The 20564-nt window shown below is 39.8% G+C and overlaps 1 protein-coding gene across 3 annotated transcripts in view; it reads right to left on the bottom strand.

Moving 5' to 3' along the window:
* CDK14 (cyclin dependent kinase 14) overlaps positions 1 to 20564 on the bottom strand; it is a 329408-nt gene that overhangs the window by 150508 nt on the left and 158336 nt on the right. For all 3 annotated transcript variants that reach the window (XM_063324807.1, XM_063324809.1, XM_063324808.1), the window contains one exon: positions 11962 to 12085. In XM_063324807.1, the coding sequence (XP_063180877.1) occupies positions 11962 to 12085 (124 nt within the window). The remainder of the gene's footprint in view (positions 1 to 11961; positions 12086 to 20564) is intronic.

The raw sequence follows: 20564 nt of genomic DNA, 5'->3' as shown, positions 1-20564 counted from the left end.
CAGGGAAAGAAGACGACTTCCCTTGGGTTGAGGAGGATCGAGTGAGGGATCAACGGTCCTGGAGAACAGGCGAGGTGCCTGAGGACTGGAGGAAAGCCAACGTCACTCCAGTCTTCAAAAAGGGCAAGAAGGAGGAGCTGGGGAACTACAGGCCGGTCAGCCTCACCTACATCCCTGGAAAGATGATGGAACAGCTCGTTCTGGGCGTCACCTCAAGGCATGTGGAGGAAAAGAAAGCTATCAGAAGTACTCAACATGGATTCACCAAGGGGAAATCATGTCTGACTAATCTGATAGCCTTCTATGATGGCATGACTGGATGGATAGATGAGGGGAGGGCGGTAGATGTGGTCTACCTTGACTTAAGCAAGGCGTTCAACATGGTCTCCCACAGCATCCTCACAGGGAAGCTTAGGAAGAGTGGGCTTCATGAATGGACAGTGGGGTGGATAGACAACTGGTTGAAAGACAGAACTCAGAGGGTTGTGATTAGGGGCACAGAGTCTAGTTGGAGGTCAGTGACGAGTGGTGTTCCCCAGGGGTCAGTACTGGGTCCAGTCCTTTTCAATATATTCATCAATGACATGGATGAAGGCACAGAGTGCACCCTCATCACGTTTGCCAATGACACAAAGCTGGGGGGGTGGCTGACACACCGGAAGGCTGTGCTGCCATACAGAGAGACCTGGACAGGCTGGAGAGTTGGGCAGAGAGAAACCTTATGAAATTCAACAAGGGCAAGTGTAGGGTGCTGCACCTGGGGAGGAATAACCCCATGCACCAATAGAGGTTGGGGGCTGACCTGCTGGAGAGCAGCTCAGTGGAAAGAGACCTGGGAGTTCTGGTGGACAACAGGATGCCCATGAGCCAGCAATGTGCCCTTGTGGCCAAGAAGGCCAATGGCATCCCGGGGTGCATCAAGAAGAGTGTGGCCAGCAGGTCAAGGGAGGTCATCCTCCCCCTCTACTCTGCCCTGGTGAGGCTGCATCTGGAGTACTGTGTCCAGTGCTGGGCTCCCCGGTTCAAGAGGGACAGGGAACTGCTGGAGAGGGTGAAGCAAAGGGCTACCAAGATGATTAGGGGACTGGAACACCTCTCTTATGAAGAAAGACTGAGGGATTTGGGTCTCTTCAGTCTGGAAAAAAGACGACTGAGGGGGGATCTTATCAACACTTATAAATACTTAAAGGGTGGGTGTCAGGAGGATGGGGCCAGGCTCTTTTCAGTGGTCCCCGGCAACAGGACAAGAGGTAAAGGGCACAAACTTGAGCATAGGAAGTTCCACCTAAACATGAGAAGGAACTTCTTTCCTTTGAGGGTGGCAGAGCCCTGGCACAGGCTGCCCAGAGAGGTGGTGGAGTCTCCAACTCTGGAGACATTCAAAACCCGCCTGGACACGTTCCTGTGCGACCTGCTCTAGGTGAGCCTGCTCTGGCAGGGGGGTTGGACTAGATGATCTCTAGAGGTCCCTTCCAACCCTACCATTCTGTGATTCTGTGAAAGTCAGTAGAATTGCAGAACCCTGTATCGTAACTGAATGAAACAAGTGACAGTTTGTTAGTACTGAAACCAAGCCATTCTTTTATCTATTCTTTCATTCAATTTAAGGATAACAAATGTACTTCTCCGTGCAATGCTTGATAAAAACTACTTGCAGATTCTAAGCAAAGGATCCCTAACAGTATTGTGACCACAGACAAAATACTACTGTCATATTATTAGTACGTTTGAAACTTTTCATGTTTTATTTAAACCATTTACCATTTCAAGTTTGCATGTATGAGCAAATTATAAGTACAGGTGAGCACATCTCATTCAGCATCACATCCTGCAAACTGGGTAGCGAACCTGGCAGTAATCCTGAGCACTGCCAGACAGAATGGGCAACGAATTGCCAAAGATTCAAAACGCTAACATTAGGCAATTAGGCATTTGCGTTTATACATCACATTTCAGTGAGCCACTGCCTTTTTTTCTCATCCCTCCCCCCCACACTTTTTTTTTTTTTTTTTTGATTTATTTAGTTATTTCTTAAGGTCTACAGACAGTTCAAAGCTGAACCAAATTTCCAGCCTGCTTGAAGAGTCCAGATCTTAAAACCAGTGGTGAAGTATTGACATAAAGTGTTTTTCCCTTCTAGTGCCTCGTACTTGCTATCTGCTTTTACAATCAAATCAACCCACTGCAGTTAATACCTAACTTGAAGACCATTGCAATGAAATATCCTTAAAAACAAATATAGCCACAGAAGCAAATATAACTGATCTCCAAATGAGTTTAAAAGTGCTGGAATAAGAAGGATATGAGTATGTTCATGGCTGTGGGTGGGAATAAAAGAGATGACATCTAAAAGTCTCCTTCTACCTTATTTCCAGTGATGACAGAAAAAAAATTGCTATATAATCTGACGTATTATAGGCCATAAACACGAAAGGTGGGAAAAGCTGAACTGACCTTGAAGGAGAGCTTGGGCACCTTTAACAAGGTGAAGATCTAACCAGCCACTCTCCCCACCACAGAACACAAAAGTCCCTGCAGCAGCATTTCCTCTCCATGCAAAGCAGTTGTTAATGTTCCCACATCACGCAGATAAAAAGCTGCTGATTCCTGATCTCCCACTTTTAATATTGGTAACTTTGAGTCTTTCAAATTGTAAGACCAAGAGGTCAAGTGAAGTTTGGTTATTTGTAACATACATAAGGGTAGCTATGTGGAGTTAACATTTATTTGTACAGCTCTTTGGAAACGTAAGTCACTGGAGAAGTGTTAAGTATTACTAAGACAAGCACTGCCTGACCTCTTCTGGCTATCATGAAGGCCAATTGCTGCAGGGGAAATTCTCATCTTAATGCAGGTAGACCCGCAAGCGTGATTTTCATTTACATCAGTACAGATTGTGCATCTATAAATATATTAATATATCCAGCACTATGTCCTTCAGAAGGAAGGAAAAAACCCTGCATAAATTATTAAAAACTACCTAGATAGAAAGTGGCTGTATTGCAGTAAGGTAACGTTTTAAACTGTCTGGGGCAAAACAAACGATGTTACAAATCACACAGCTATCACTTCTTTAAAATGCCATCTTAATTACGAAATTATTTCATATCACGTTAAATGGCACATTTCTCTTAATGAACTGCCTGTCTCTGTTCACGATAATCTTTTCCTTTGCATATCAATATTTTTGTTCTGACTGATGATGAATTCTTTCTTCTTTAATCCACACCTTTTCCAGTTATCCCTTAATTTCCACATAGCGGATTATTTCCTATGTAAAATAAATCTGCATAACTATTAACACGTTAATGAAATCAAAATTATTTTAAAATTTGGCGCCATTTTCTCACTATATAATACAGTGTGTCCTCTTAAATAAGGAAACATTAAACAAAACCACAATCAGACCATGAAAGCAAAGATTGTACTATGAGATAACCAGGCTGGCTATATTTGAAAGCTCTACCGTGACCATAGTAGTTGTTTTCCATATTAGAAACAAGCAAAGAAGTTTCAGAACAATAAAGTTTTAAAGAAAGTTCGATATTTTAAACTCAGGGGCTTGTAGCCACAGTAGTCAAAAGGCTATGGAATAAGGCTGTAAAAGAGGCAAGATGTGTAGGAAAAGAAAATGTTCTCATTTAAAACTAATAGGAGAACATTGTCACGTGACTGAATAAGGCTTTTTTTTTCAATTAAAAAAATCACTAGTCATTATTGCCCAGATTTTAAATACACCTACAGATTCATTTGGATGGATGGATCTCTCTTGTACAGAGAGCAGATCACAGTTCTCCATGATCTTTGCGCAATTATCAGATTAACAGCCTGCATGACACTTCGGTGGGGAATACATGACAATGAAACAAATCATGATTCTGATAATAACACAAGATCACAGTCAGCGCTGAGCTAGCTGCAGTACAGATGACATCTAAATCCCATGTTCTTCTTAAGTACAAAACACTGAAACAGATTTTTCATCGTAGTTGATTTAATGGTGTCATAACCAACTTCCTTTATTGCCCTTAATGGGTAATTAAGATGCTTTCCTCCTATTTGAAGGCTCAGTATAACTCTAACTTGTAACAAAAGGAAACTGGACTGAACCCTAAGTAATCTGAGATGTGTTTAACAGGGGACCCGTTTAGTGAGTCACACCAATCTCAAGCTCCTTAATGGTTTAAAAAAATTTTTTTTTAAAAATTTCCTTTTCAGCTAATAATCCTTCACAGTGCTGCTCAGTGAGAAGAGTTTAAGTTACAGAATCTACTTTAGTAATACCTGAAAAGACTGGTATATTCAAAGAATTTTAATTTCCACTGTTAAAAAGCAATCAATGAAGACTGACATGGAGAAAATTTCAGCGTGGCTCTACTTGGTGTAAGTCTTAGTTGAAAATAGAACCTCTCAGTTTTTGCAAATTGCTGTCTCCAGATAGTAAACCTGTGTCAAATCTATTCTTTCTCCATAGAATATGAAACTCAATTTCTGTCCATAAGGTTCTCTTCCTGCATCAACTCTCACAATGGTAATTTTTGGTTTAGATTTACCCGATACCTCAATAAAACCATTAGATCTATGAAGCAAATTAGATGGAGGCACTAGACCACACATTCTCCTACATCTTCACCTTTAAAACAATGCATAGAGGAATTCTTCAGCCCAAATGCCAGAAATCTGATCTGCCCCTTTGCACTGCTGTCGCTTGAAATTTCCTGCCACCTACGCATCTCCTCTCCCTCTTCACCACAGATCTGGGCAAGATGAGAGAAGGTCACGAGCACAGCACGTGATGCCAGTGACGGGAGGCAAAGGAGGCAGCTTTGGTTACTCCCTGACAGCAGCCAATTATACTGCTAGAAACTAAGAAGGAAGGTCTGGGGTTGGAGGGAAAGGCTTTCATCCTGAGAAAGCAAATAACTAACACAGCAGCATGCCATGGGTGTCTGGGTCCACAGTACCCACAGCCTTTGCAGCCTACAACTTTAATCCTTCCTCCAAGAGAAAAGATTTGAAGGTCCCCTCGCTACCTACCAGCTCCATTTCTAAGCTCTGGCTTCCCTTTCCCTGGATCTAGAAAGCAACGGGGAAGGAAAGGGCTTTTTCCACTGACTCGGTAGTGTGTGATCGAGGTTATGCCAGGACAAATGAACACCGTCTGCTCTGCTGCTCCAGGCCTCCAGCCCAGCTGCCACCGTGAACAGCATTATCAGCTTCTGCTCTCAATGGAAAACACTGTATTTACAGTTAATTACAGAAATAACTGTGTTTTACAAAGACCTGCAAGCCAGCTCAGATTTGAGCAGTTCAGGTTTCACTCTCCAGGTTCCCACTTCCTTTTTTTCAACTTATTCATGACATTGTCACTGAAGTCGTCTTCATGTCTTGATATTTAATACAAATAGAGCTCTCAAAGAAACCCATTACTGACCTTCCTTGGGCTTATGAGAACAAATTCTTCAGATTTCAAAGGCTGTTCGCGGAGTGGTCCAGGCTGCACCTGGGGAAACAGCAACCTCTCACAGGAATACGGGAGAGAAATGCCCTGTTCTTTCTCTGTTCAATCCAGACAGGGTGTTAGAGGAGCCTGTGGACCTACAGTTGGCATAAACCGATTCCCTTTATCAGCAGCAGCCTCTGATAACAAAAATCCAGACAGCTTCCACCATTTCTACAGCCCCGACAAGGCCTGTTGCTGAGGCAGCAGGAACCCGCCGTGGGTCAGCTGCCTCAGAGGTGACCCAGGCGGCTCCTGCAGCTCATCCCGAATGCCAGGTGGCCACTGCGCCACGGCTCGCTGCTCCTCAAGCTTGCATGAAGCCAGGAAGACCAGAGGGAGCCAGCCTACATAACTAGAGATGCTCTCAGAGGAGTTTTGCAAACAATTTCATCAAGCATCACTGACAATATAAAGTACCAGCTCTTCAGGCACCGTGACAGGTCCCCACCATCTTCAAGAACTGATACTCTGTGGAGCATTTACACAGAAAAACATACCAGTTATGCACGCAAGCAATCTTTTATGCCATCCAGCCTTTCATATGAATCTTATATGGTACATTAAAAAGAAATTCCTTATGGGATTCTTACTGTGAAAAAATAACTGATTTTTTTTCAAGTTGTCAACATATCTTTAATCATTTTAACAGTAAACTAACTATACAGCAACAGTCTTGTCCCTTGTGGCATATCCCCAACATGCTCCCCACAGAAAAATCTATATGGAAATTCATGGAAACATCCTCTTTAATACTCAGCTGCAGTTTTAAAATGCAAGTCCATTGAGTATAATTCTCTTTATTACAAACCTCAAGCCTCTTTGCTCCTGCTATCTATTATTAATCATCCTATGTATCTAGAAGGATGCATGGCTCAATCACACTTACTTGATTCTTTCTTTTACTGCATCACAGGGCTTTACAATAACAAAACTCTGAAAGCTTAAGGCAGGACTTCCACCACAATGCCGACCTCCTGCAGCTCCTTCCCTATCCAAGGAGATCCCAAAAGACAACAAAAAGCTTACAGGAAAAGCTTCAGGGTCAGTGTCATTTGGGAGAGTAAAGCAAAGATATTTCCAGGAAGATTCTTGTGCTGTTTTTCTCTCCAAAGCCCACTCCCACAGATGAGAAAGAGCGATTCTCTTTAGGAACAAGCACTAAAGCACTACATTCCTAGTACTCTTTCTCACTCAGCCCACAACACTAGAATTTGTTGTGATGTTACTGCAGTTTGAAGATTTTTTTCTTAAGGACCAAAACCAATAAAAATCAGGGCAGAGAACAGGAGGGAAGGGGAAATGTCTATTCAAGTCTTAATAATAATAACAACAATAATAATAATAAATCAGCAAGTTTTCCTATCCTTGCAAATTATAGTCAAGCTAATAATACCTTCTAGACCTGCTGTTTCATACTTTGAAATCATATTTGGCACTTCTGCCTCCCAGGTACCTTGCACAGTCATAGTCATACACTGGGCCCTGGAGCCATGTGGAGCCATGGCATAGTGAGAAGGTCAGCGTACATACTAAAAAGAATGGCATCCCACTTAAAAGATGTGACTACCGCGGAGGTACTTGAACTTATAACAACTTCACAATCCAAAATAGAGACCAAACAGGTCTTCAAACTTCTTATCCACCCACTTTGTGCAGTTCACTTGTACTGCAGGCCCAGCAGAAAAGACAAATGGGAAAGGCAGCTGCAGGGAAGTTTCACAAATAAGTAATCCACTGAAATACAATCTTCAGATGCAGGTTAATCAGCTCACAGATAAAGCAGGACAAGGCCCTACCAGTAATTTGGCCAGTTTTTCTTAAAGCTTCAGAAATACTACAACTGCCTCACACCCTAGTCAAGTTTAAAAGTTTTGTTCTCTACACCCATGCCCTGAGGATTTTCTTAATGCATCAAAAGGTGATGTCAAGTGCCTACCCTCTAAAGCTATGTGAATTTTTTATCCAAAAAATTTCTAATAAGTATAATTATATATTTTTTAACTCAGAAAGCACAAAATTATTGCAACTAAAGGATATGTAGAAGTAACCATACTATGATCAGATTCAATGTCCACATTGTCCCTGGAAGAGTCAGAATATTAGGCTGTTAGCAAATGTTTTGGGACAGAGAATAAGAAACAAGGCACAGAAAGAGTAAATCCTTCCTGGAAAGTCCCACACAGAAGGTGGAACCCACCTCCTACCTGATTGTCATCAGCTATTTAGGGACTTTGAGCTGGAGCTTATTAAGTATGAGAATCTGGATGCAAACATAACTGATTAACCAATCTTCATTTATATCAGCATTCACAATAGCTAAATGCCAATACCCAATCACTGAAATGACATACGGCATTGGTTATAATACATACCTCTTATAAACAAATCATTCTTAAATGACTGTTCAATATAAATACAAATCACATATTTGCTTAAATCACTATTTTGCTTAGATTACTAACCACCTGATTGCAACTAACTCTTGAAAAAAACAACATTCTTAGTGATTGACCTTTGAGTTCATGCTCCTGTCCACTGCAGTACAGCCATTTGACACTGTTTACAGTTAGTAGAATAAACTATTTCAGTTGGAAGGGACCTATAGCAATCATTGAGTCCAACTGCCTGACCAAGTCAGGGCTGACCAAAAGTTAAAGCATGTTATTAAGGGCGTTGTCCAAATGCCTCTTAAACACTGACAGGGTCGCGGCATCAACCACCTCTCTAGGAAGCCTGTTCCAGTGTTTGACCACACTCTCACTAAAGAAATGCTTCCTAATGTCCAGACTAGAGCTCCCGTGGTGCAGCTTTGAACCATTCCCACATGTATAAATAATAATAAATGCATTTATTCTAGAAACATACCTTGCTTTTAGAACTGCTTAGTGACTTCTCTAAACAAAGGCTGATTTTCTTTTTTTAAGCCAATACACATCCAAAGGCCAAACAAATGCATCTGCATACAGTGCAAAGAAAAACTAACGTGAAAAGATAAACTAACATGAAAAGAAAAAATTAACATGAAAAGAAAAATTAACCTACTAACTAAAGGCTAAGGAACAGCTATGCAGCCCAGTCTGTGCAGTAACTAGCATCAAGAACAAGGCTCTATTCATTTAAGTTTGTAATTGCTTATGATGTTACTCATTAAAGGTTTATAATACTTTTTTTCTACTCAAGACAGACATATGTGCGGGGGAATATAAACAAACCCATAGACAGTTAGCCAAATTCACACCACAGGATCAAAAATAATTCTTGCACTTATTTAATCATTCCATAAGGAGAATTCCTTATATACTTTAATTTCCTCTGGAATTTTAATTAGATTGAAAAAAGAATGCAGGAATGGAGTTCAAGGACTATTTTTCATAGCAACAATTATTCAAGATGTAGCCTCCCCTATTATATCTTCTCAAGAAAGCCATTTTTTATAGCTCATCCATTTTTAATTTGATAAAGCCTCTATGTTCTGTTCTCCCTTTTCATCTGACTGCTGAGGCTTCTCATAAATGTTCATTTCCTAGCAGCCATAGCACAATGAACAGAAAAGCAAACCACCGTTCATCTGAACAAAGACACTCCCACAGAGTGGAGTATCTATGTCTGGGAGCCGTGCTGTAGAAAAACACATGCCCACGGTTATTCAAAGATTCCACTTCAGCCGCAGTGCAATGCACTGGCAGGCATGAATAGTCTTTCTTCTACCTTGTTTATTCAAGAACTATGATCTACTACAGCCTGCTTTTAAGTATTTGATATCCTACACTGAGGAGATTAAATAAACTCGATGCCAAATGAAAAACTTTGGTCACGCTGTTGATTTTTTGTAAACTTATGAAACCAAAATCTGAAGGTCTTGTCCTTAGAGACCAAAAGGCCTTTGCTCTAGGATTTTATATTTATTGTGCTAGCAAAGTCAGTCCTTTCTCCGACAGGAACTGATTTCTTGATAGGTTCTCTCCTGCCTTGAGTGCACTTGGAAACAAAACACCCATCTCTCTAATTTCCATAACTGCTCCTCATGTAATTAATCAAAAATACAATCTAAACTGACTTCCTTTCCAAGTGCATTATTGCAATTTAGTCACTCGTGGGAGACAAATATAAAGAGAGAGAGGAATGTATTTTACATCTTGTTTAAGAAGAGCCTTTCATACTGGGAAGACAGAATATGGGCTACAATAACACAGCATTTAAATAAGTAAATATGCACAGGGGTACAGACAGAGAGCACACGGGTGTGCTCTCATTTCTCATGCCTCCAGTGAAAGAGGTCACGACCCTTTAGACTTTAACCTCATCACTTCTAATTTTTCATCTTGCTTCTCAGAAGAGAAATTTAACCCATCTGGTTTTCAATTTTATGAGGTCGTGAGCCATGAAAGAAAATATAGCTTAAAAAAAATTGAGATATATAATCTTCCCTCGGTGTGTAAGAGTAGATTATGCAGATGTTTCTGTTAGGTCAGGACAAACTTACAAGAGAAAAAAAATCCACTCCACAATATTACGCATTCATATGTCTAATGCTGGGTATTTCTTTTGGGTTGTACTTCCACGTCTCTAAACTCTCAAAATAATACACAATGGTCAACCTTAAATTCCCACCAACACAAAGGTAGGAAAATCCTGCCTCTGATGTCATCACTGGGATATTTAGCCTAGTGCTGCAGTGAGGCAATAACTTCACCAGAAGTGATGGTTATATTTCCTACTACAGCAGGGCAAAAACAAAAGTTCCACCCTTTCCTCAGCTGTACGGCAACCTCAGGCATCACAACCAGAGAGAGGTCAACCTACGTCTGAGCTGGATATTTTATTGATTGGTTCACACCTCCAGCAAGGCATTTAACAGTGCTGCTGAAAGTTGGTTTTCTTTTGTTTTCTTAAAAACACAGCTGAAAAATTTGCAGCTTCCCTCTCCTGAGCCACCAGAGCTTCAGCAACTCCCCCCCCCCCCAAAAAAAAAAAAAACACAAAAACAAACCACCATATGAAACATTTTACATACAAAAGAGTTTGTAAGATCATCTACAGAGTTTTCGGTATCCACCGAAGCTAGAGCACCATCATCACAATTTCTTGAAGGACTTAAAATATGGGGATATTTGGAAGTCAGACAAGCTCATAGTGTTTTATACATACAAATGATACAACAAAACTAGTCATCTCAAACAGCACACCACCTTCGAGAGAGGACTAACTCATATTTTGCTACAAAAACACTTAATGCTTCACCCGTTTCATATATTTAAGAGATGAAATCTCATAGCAAAATGCAACACGCAGGAATGGGTTTTTTTAAGAATATCTTTAAAATACTTCTAGCATCTTCCAAGTTTTGAAAAACAGCAACAGAAAATAGTATGTAAAACCAGATAATAATTGTTTCTAATACTATTTCTCTAATTGCCTTGCAATCCAAAGGCCAATCAAGTTCTTGTGGACTGTGTCCACCTGAAGTTCTGTTCCCTTCTCCAGCATAGCAAATACACACTGAGCTGTTAATTGCAATAATGCTAATTAAAAGACAAAAAAACATGACTGCATTAACAGTGAAATTGCCAATTAGCACATAAGGCTTCCTCATTACTGCTGTGCATGAAATGTGAAGCCTGATGTGGATAGCAGTCATAAAAATAAAAGACATTTTAAAAAAGCCGATAGGTCACTTTTTCAGCTTACTTCAGAAGTTCTGCTGGAACCAGTAGCTGAGAAATTGACCTACAGGAAAGAAAAATTCCTACAACATTTTGTAAAAAACACTGAAGAAAAATATTTCCATTTTCCACATCTGCATTCATAATGGTTTTCAGAGGGAAGAGTACTTGCCCCGGTAGAGCCAACAGAAAGTATTAAAAAAAAAAATTAAATAACAGAAAAAAAGGCTAATGTTTCAGTGGACAATCTCCCCTGACTTTATACTCCACATAAAGCTTCCCCATAAGGGCCTAATGGATACTGAAAGCAGTCCAGGTGGTCCTCGCTTCCTTTATTCTTTAGAAGGCATATTTATTCTTGTGTCCTTCATTCTCTTTCAATGACCATTTTATGAAAGTTAATCCAGATCTCCACAACCCTAGAGCTGCTTCCATAAAGTGACTGTACTCTTCATATAGTCTGTATTTCCTCCGGTGTCTCTATTTTTTTTTTTTCGTTTCTTTTTAAAGGTTTTGAATTCTAATTCAGAGGTCTCATGGTAAATAAAATTGAAATACTTTCAGCATTACCTTCCTGGTGAGAACTGGAGTATATATTTGTTTTTCACTTGCTCCCTTTTAATCAAGCATGTTGTTGACCATAATCAATTTCTTCGCTCAGGAGAAAAATGTGCAATTATCTACAATGAAGAAGGTGTGTCTAAGGAATAGGGTGGTAGGAATAGAAATCAATGGAACCATCTGTCTGACATTCCTACAACATTATAAGAGACTTGTAATTAACTGCTTGCCTACCAAAGTCTGCCAGCTTTAACTCCCCCGTGTCACTGATCAGAAGATTCTGTGGTTTCAGGTCCCTGTGCAAAATGTAACGCTGGTGGATGTAAGACAGTCCTCGCAGCAACTGAAATAAAAATAACTGAAAAAGAGGGGGACAAAAAATGACCTCTGTTAATATTTTGCATATAACCACAGGTGATTTCTTCACAATATGCAGGGTGCTTGCATATTGTGGTAACATTGTGTCAGAATTCCTCCCAAACTGGTGTAATTCCCACCCAAATTTAACACAACGAAATTTCCATCTAAAAAATATATGTACTTTGCAAGGACTAACCCCAGCCTCCGAGCCCTACTATATCATAGATTCAATTTGCCTGCTTTAAAAAGAACAAGAGCAATACAACCATGTGCAGACGGCTCAATTTCTACCAAATTATAATTATATTCCATTTACCCATATGGCCTTAGAGATTAGGTGGTAGCCTGAAGACAGATGTGTATCTTCACTAATTATAGGAAACAACAGTACAGGGTGGATAGGGATGGGGAGATAAGGCTGGGGGATGGGACACTGGAGCTAAAACAAAGAAGAAATTAATAATATAACAATAATGTCTGTGTACCCAAAGAAATCTGCAAGTGTGCAAGTGTGATAGGTTTTCTCCTTCAAAGTTGTTGGTTTTTGTTGTTTGTTTTTTTTTAATTGGAGTTGCTTATGTATTTTTCATTAGGAAATAGTAATTCTCACGGAACCTAAAGATTACTTTTGAAACCTAATTATAATAGACTTTAAGGTAGATTCAGACAGGAGCCTAACTCATCTCCCATGTTTCTTTTAACCCTTCACTGGACTCTACAAATGCTTTCCCTAGAGCTAAGCATTGATATTGTGTATTTTTGTAATTTACATTTATGAACAAAAGAGATGGATGATGGAGATCTTTTGTCCTCCCCTTTTCATCTCCTCTCCCATCATTCTCCTGCATTCTTATTGGCACCTGCTGTGAAAGGCTGTAAGCATCACCCTCATGGATTTTGTCAACACAAAGGGTGAACGATAGTTTCCCAGGAGTTTTCTTTGCAGTTTTGAAAAATCTCTCCAAATATACGGACCCCTCTTATTGCCTGAAATATTTTAAGAAATACTAGTTTCCAAATGGGAACACAACAACCCTTTGCAAAGCCAAACATGAAGGATTGGACCCTGTTTGTCACAGCTCAGCAGCCGATGAAACATGCTCTGTCGGAAGTTGTGGAAACCACACCAAAGATTTGGGAAAAGTCAACTCGGGCACATGAGAATTTCTAATTAACTTGCAACACAAGCATCCTATTTAGTGACTGCTGAAGTGAGGAGACATTATAAAAGGGGTTACAAAATCTGATTATAGGAGAGAATAAAGGCTGACATGAAAGAAACAGAAATGTCATGTTACTGAAGTTGAAATGAATTTAATTGCATTTCATTTTTTTCCCAAGTGCAGACACAATACACTGTATGTTTAGCTATTTAGCCAGGGCACAAAGAGCCATATCAATCACCTTCTTGCCAGGGTTGGGTCTAACAATGTGCTGAGGAAGCCTAAGAGCAAAATACAGAAACAAAAGAATAGCAGGAAAGTCATAAGTAACATGCACATTCCTTTTTGAATTGTGGTTAAAATGGAACTCATGGTACACAAAAACTATTTTAATAAGGGCAGGAAGCAGAAACAGCTTTCATTACAGCCTTAAAATATAAACTAAATTCTATTAAATGCCTTAAAATTAGTATTTTTTTAATAAAAAGATAGAGAAAATATCCAGTTTGCTAGGCTAAATCAATGGCATTTAACTTGAAACATTATTTTTAAATATGCAAAGAAATTTCAATTATCATGTTATCTTACAGCACTGTAATCTTTATAACTCAAAATACATTTATTAATGTGGGCTTTCATTTGGCTTTAATGTAAAGAATCAAGTGATTTGACACAACATGCTAAGAAAAAAACACAACAATCTCCTAGCTAAACAGAAAAAACGTCTACTCTTGAGGACAGCTTTGGAACATAGTTTTATTCCAAACTTGTAGACATGCTGTACTCATCCAGTACTTCCACAAAAGTCAATTAATTCACTCACATACACTATATCAATTACTGCCTCCTGGGAGGAGGAACATGAAAGAGAAGGAGAAAAAGTCTCCCTGAATTCATTACAGGGTAAACTCAGCCATTGTTTTGTTGCTTTCTCTTTTCCTCTTCACCTTTCTTTTTTCCTTGGTACTATTAAATGTGAAAAGATTTAAATGAAAACATGAGCTTAACACCTGTCAGTAGAGCATTCTGCAAATCACAGGCCCTTTGGGATTGCTTGGGAAGAGACAACAGTAGAAGAAGCTCTCCATTCTCAAGGGTTCCTCACTCCACAAAAAGAAAAGACGATTTGGGAAGAACCATTTCTGACACCCCAGGAAACACTTCTGCCTTCTCACAGCCAAGTTCCCTCCCCTGTCTTTGAGGAAAGCCCTCTCCCAGAAACCCATTCTCCTTCAAAGCTATCTGCATTGCCTTCACAAGGACAGAAATGAATGCTAGATAAGGTACCGTCACCTCGTACTTGTATATCCAATCTGAAATCAGCATACCACCTATCATGGTCGTACTCTGACCTTACTTGCTCCTTCCTCCAGCTTGCTCAATTCTGATCACTGTGAGAAACCTCAGCCTGGGGCTTCTGCTGGGGCATTTTGAACAAGCAACTGAACTGCCATTTCCCCAAGGGCACAGGATGGTCGCCCTGTGAACCAGAGGAAAACTCTAAAAGGAGTCAATGGCAAATTCCATATGCATTTCAACGGGTTGGTTGTGAGGGCAGAAACGATACAGATGCCTGATTCTTGAGCTTCCATGTTAGCAATTTTAATTTTGCACGGTCCTACACAAGGCTGTGTAAGTGTCAAATAACCCGTAATAAACAAACTAGGACATCATTTGTCTACACTTTGTAGCTTATTAGTAAGAATAGAGGGTTTTGGTGATAAAATGAAAGACTCGCAAAATGACAAGGGTCATTGTGATAAGAGTTGGAAAAGACAGAAAACAGGAATGGGATTTGCTTCTAAAAGTCAGGTTTTCAGCAAGGCTTTACATTAGGAGTCTCAACTTTATATCCAGACCAAACGAAATTTAATACTTGTGCTTCAGGCCCTGCTTATTTATTATAGCCATGAAAAAAAATACCTTTTTTTCCCCTAACAGTTATGCAGCTTTCACTTTAATGAGCAACCTATTTTCATGAAGAATTTTCATTGTCAGTGAGAAAAATGCATGCAGGTCAAAGCTAATTTGGGGTTTGTGGACTGTGATATTAAAAGAATATTAGCAGTTCTTAAAACTTATAAGAGAAAGGAGTCGAGTACACAAAAACATTAGCACCTACATAGTCTTTCAAGTATAAGGCCTGGATAGCCACTTGAGCTACATGCAGCATTTGACCAAATGCCTGTTTAAACCAATTACATCTTCTGAGAGACTTGCCAGCTGCCTGGAGGAATAGCCCTGCTTTCATGGTGGTTCTCATGGGCCTGGGTAAGTGTACAACCTAGACCATCACACACACACATCTAACAGCTGCAAGATGGCTCGTGTGCAGCAGAATGCTTTACTATCTTGTTGGCCTCTGAATGTCACGTAGGATGTTGAGCTCTTCTCATCCAAATGAGCTTATAAACTAAACACTGACACAGGCCATGCAAAACACATCCAACACGTGGCAGTGATGGGAATTAACGCTTTCTGACTTAGGTTCAGAAAGCTCTGATCGGTCTAATGATAAAGGATCCTCCTCATGTACAGGTGATTTGTGTAGAAGTGCTCAGATGACTCCACATAGTTGTTCTCCATTCCCAGGGATAGTAGAGAGTTTCTGGCAAAGGATACTGGGGTAAGTGAAAAGCAGAAAGAAACTCTTGACATGCACAGAGAGATTCTCCAGAAGATGTACCATTTCCACACAGCGTCTGCTGAGGCATCAAGGACCTCATATGACAAGAAAATTGCTGCCCAAGAGAACAGACTAATGAGGCCTGTGGGAGGCTTTTTAAAGTCAGGAACTGTCTTTCCCTGATGGCAGAGAAGGATTTCTGAATGCTTTCCTGCATTTGAACTCCCTTACCACGTGTTGTATTGTGGGAATAAAGGACCTGGCCCTAGATACGGAAGTAGAAAGCTACATGGAACCTTTTAGTCTACAGAAGATGCACAAAACTCTCGTCTCTGCTCTCTCTGAAGCGAGGGACTGCAAATGGAGCTAAGCTAACCTGGACCAGGAGTTCACATCAGTTGAGAAGAAAGCTAAAAGCAAGACTGGATTAATGTGCCAGTCCTTTAGGAAGCTCATATTGTTGTATTAGCATAGTTATTTTCAAAAAGTAATACACAATACTGCACAAGTTTTATTATCACTCATCAATGATAACACAAATTCTCCTGCTTGCTGTATGTATCATCTGAATTCCCCTTGTGTGTATTCAGCATTAGTCGACATCATACTCAGTCTTAATAGGCCATCAAATATAAAAATACCAGTAAAAGAAACCCAGACGAGGACACCTCACCTCATGCTTGCAACCAGTCTACTTCTCCCTACCATCCACAGGATATTACAGGCTTCTATGAATTACTGGCTATTTACAAAGGCAAAAGGAGGTAATAAATCCCCACAGTACTATCTCACAGCCTTGGAAATTGTCCTGGTTTGAGGTAAAACAGAACGAACTTTCTGTTCAGTAATTTTATTTCTTAGCTAGGCCTCTTCTAACCCTCTGAAATTAACAGCATTTTGCGTCTAAAATGGTTCGTTCAGAGTTTGTGCCAAGGAACGGTACGCAGAGAGGGTCATGCTTATACTTATTGCTGTAACAACCAAGGTCAGCTAATTTTGTTATTTGCCCCATTGGAGGGTTGGAAGCAGAAAAGCGTAGAGGCGTCCCACCTGCAGGGAGGAGCGGACAGAACAGGTGACCAAAATTTGACGAACAGAGGTACTCCATCCCAGCTGCCCCATGCTCAGTATAAAAGCTGAGGGATCAAAGGGTCAACTCTCTTCCTTCAATGGCCAACGTCCGAGGAGGACCCTGTCTGTTCATCTGCCTTTGATCCCGATCTGTGTGTTCCTGATTCCATCTGTGGAACCCAGTTCCCACCCGTTGCTGAGTCCAGCCTGGGACTTCCCCAGTGCCTGCCAGTGATGTCATCCTGGGAGCTTAATACGGTTTTGTATATACTGTATCTATTTCATTATTTCCTTTTTATTTCATTATTAGTATTTCATTAAAGTAGTTTAGTTTCTTCTGAACTCATAGATCTCTCTTCATCTCTCCCCCTCCTCCCTGCGTACGAGAGGTTGGGGGAGAGCATCTGTTGCCGGCCATTGGCCGATTTGGCCAAAACCACGACAGAAATAAAGACAACTGACCACAACACTCAGTTACATTTTGGTTTACCAGATTGTTTGGGAGTTTTAGATCTATTTGTTTTAAACCATTAACATAAGAAAAAACTACCTGGTAGTATGTATTATCACAGAAGCAATGAGAAATGTCTCTGTGTGACTTCCGCTAGCATGTCAAAAGCTCATCAGGCATAATCTTTTTTCTCACTGTTGGTTTGCTATTCTTTTCACTCCTCCCAACCAGGATAATACCCGTGAGAGGAAATCCAACTTTTCACTCCTAACAATGTCCTGGGGAAATACTGGACTTTTTAGGTCAAAGCTTTGTAGACTCTCTTGCTTAAATTGTCAGAAGAAGAAATTCCAGGAATAAAGTGTTGACTTGAGATGAATTTGCATCCCTAGGAATAAAGGATCCTATCTGAATAAAAAATTACTAGTCATTTGAATCAGAGTGATTTTCATGATCATAATAAGCTTTATCTCAATAAAAGGTTCACCTATCTGGCCTCCCTGGAACCAACCGAGTTCTCTCCAAAAAAAATTTAAAATAATTCACTCAAAACACATTTATAAAGGTTTCTAACTTGCTCCTGCACTCCTTATGTGAGAGTCTTACCAAAGACAATGTCACACAGAAATGCACACAATTACAACCACTGTGAATGCACATCGTATCATTACTTTTAAAAAAGATACAGATTTTTCCACTTATTTGCAGCAGAAGTGCAAAGTAAAGAGATTGGAAAGTGTTAATTTGCTAACTTCTATTCTCTTTGATGTTCTTTTAATCATTTTCTGTCCCCTCTGGGTACTACTACAGTCATTTGCAATGAGGAAGGTGTGCTTAATTAACTGAGCATAAAGACACTCCCTTATGATCTGTTATAGTCGTCTGCTGATGTTCAATAAGTGGAAGACTCTTTCAGATTTTTTTCTCCTGAATGGCAAAAGTAAAAATAAATTCAATTCAATTAAATCTCCTTTTCTAACTTTCATCAATTCAGTTCCATGCTGAACTAGGTCAAGGTGGCAACTGGTGCCTCACCAATTTTAAAGACTCTGGGAAAAGTGTTTTCTTCATCCCTACAATATTTGCATGTTTTTTTGCCGTATGTGAACCATATGGATCATCAGACAATAAATTACACACACTAGATATGAAAGTGACATTCTTCTAGCATGAATTTTAACACACTGATAAAGATTCTGCGTTTACTGTTCACAGTTGTGCATATTATCAAATCATTACTTTAAGTGACAAGACTGACAAAGTGAAATGCTGATGCCATATTTAACGTCTGATAACTAAAAAGTCTAATTTAAATAATCAATTCTCAATGCCATGTGTAAAAGACGACCTTAATTTGGCATAACATTATTCTGTCTGCTCTACACCTGCTTGTTCGCTGACTGAGAAATGAAAAATAGCAACTTCTCAACCACATTAAACAGCATCGCTTCCTCCTTAGCATGTCTGTTGAAATGTATTTTTAATTCAATTCTACATCAGCGGCATCACTAATTTCAGTGAGTAGGAGACAGATTTCAAAGGCATGATATTAGTTACATTTGCTTCCAGTAACGACCGATAAAATTAAAAGGACTACCATAGTAGGTATGCACCTCAGAGTAAAAGTGTTTTCTCCAGACTCCAGTGAGTCAGTATGATAGGTGAAACAAGACACGAAAATTCATCATAGCTGGATATACTATCATGGTTTAATTGCCCAATTCCTGTGCACAAGTCTATGCCAGTCAACCTTTTGGTGAGACACCTCTATTTACACACCGCTTACATGCCACAGCTTCCCCTACATCACGTAATCACACATTTGTCACATATGGATGCAGGACTGGCCATGTGATTCAACACTCATCTCCCACAAAAAAGGGGACCACAAACCTCTTGTCCACGCCACAGATGTTTATACAATCACACGATGGAAAGAAAACAGAAGCCCACCAGGGAGGCCTACATCAACAACACAACTGTAACCTAAAACCCAAAGCATTTTTATCATACTGTTCAGATACTATGCTTTACTAAGAAGCATCTGGTTTTATATCTTACCAATAATGAATGGAGCTACTGCTTAGCAAGAGCCAGTGTGCAATGCCCTGCTACTGCCAAAGTTCAAGCAGCTGCACTTCAAGTACAGTAAGCCTCACGTGGATGGGATACAGGAGCTGCCTAATCCTTCCATGTTCTGAATGCTTCCCTACCCTCTGTGCTTCAGATTATTCTAAAACTGTAATCAGTTCAATTATAAATATTTATGTTTACCAAAGACTTCAGATGACAACTACCCTACGGCTTTGACTCAGATTATTAATTTTCACATTAATCATTAAGTGCCAAAATTATTCGCCTCACAAAAACAGATTCAACTTTAAAAACTGCAACCATTAGTTAATGACAATGTTGTCAGTACTGCAGTGTGGAGAGGAATAAATTAATACCACAAGTGATTAAGTGCCAGAGACTTCTGATAACATCAGATAACGTACACTGTATTTCAACATCTTCAATTCAGTGCGCACTTCATCTTGTTAAGGAGGCCAGTAATAAAACTTTGGTTTAATAAATCCAATAGTTTTATCATATCTGATTTGGGATTTTTGTTAATTTTTTTTTAACTTAGAGTGCTATAAAGTTGACTGATCTCTTCTTGAGCATTTAGCACAGAACAGTGTTGCACCATCCCATATGTTTCAATAGTTCCTATCAATTACATTTCTTTTAAGCTATTTTTGCAGAAGTTTTAAGACTAAACTAGTTACCTTTTTTTTTGCAGAAACTTAAGCATATTTTTTAGAGATTATTGGTCTGTCCTAGGAAACTTAATAACCAAATTCCACTCCACACTTTGCCACATATCTTACGTGTGACCTTGACAGTCAACTGTTTTCTCTGACTCCATATTACAGTGATAAAACTCATTTTTAAAGGTTGTGGTGGGGGTAGGGCTTAGTTGGTTGAGGTTTCCCTTCAAAAATATCCATCAATTATGCATAGAAGACTGCTGTGCCCTGCTTCGTAGGAGCAAGGAAGGCTCAGAATTGAGATGGGTAAGAGCTGAAGTCTTGAAGGCTCATGGGAGAAGGCTGAATATTCCTGTTCCCTGCATGCAAAGTTCAACAAGAGGGCCTGCTTTCTTCTTACGCTTTTTGGTCCT

The sequence above is a fragment of the Chroicocephalus ridibundus genome, chromosome 2 (assembly GCF_963924245.1).
Source record: "Chroicocephalus ridibundus chromosome 2, bChrRid1.1, whole genome shotgun sequence".
Lineage (NCBI taxonomy): Eukaryota > Metazoa > Chordata > Aves > Charadriiformes > Laridae > Chroicocephalus > Chroicocephalus ridibundus.
Note: the sequence above shows the minus strand (reverse complement) of the source record. Positions and strands in the feature narration are given on the sequence as shown.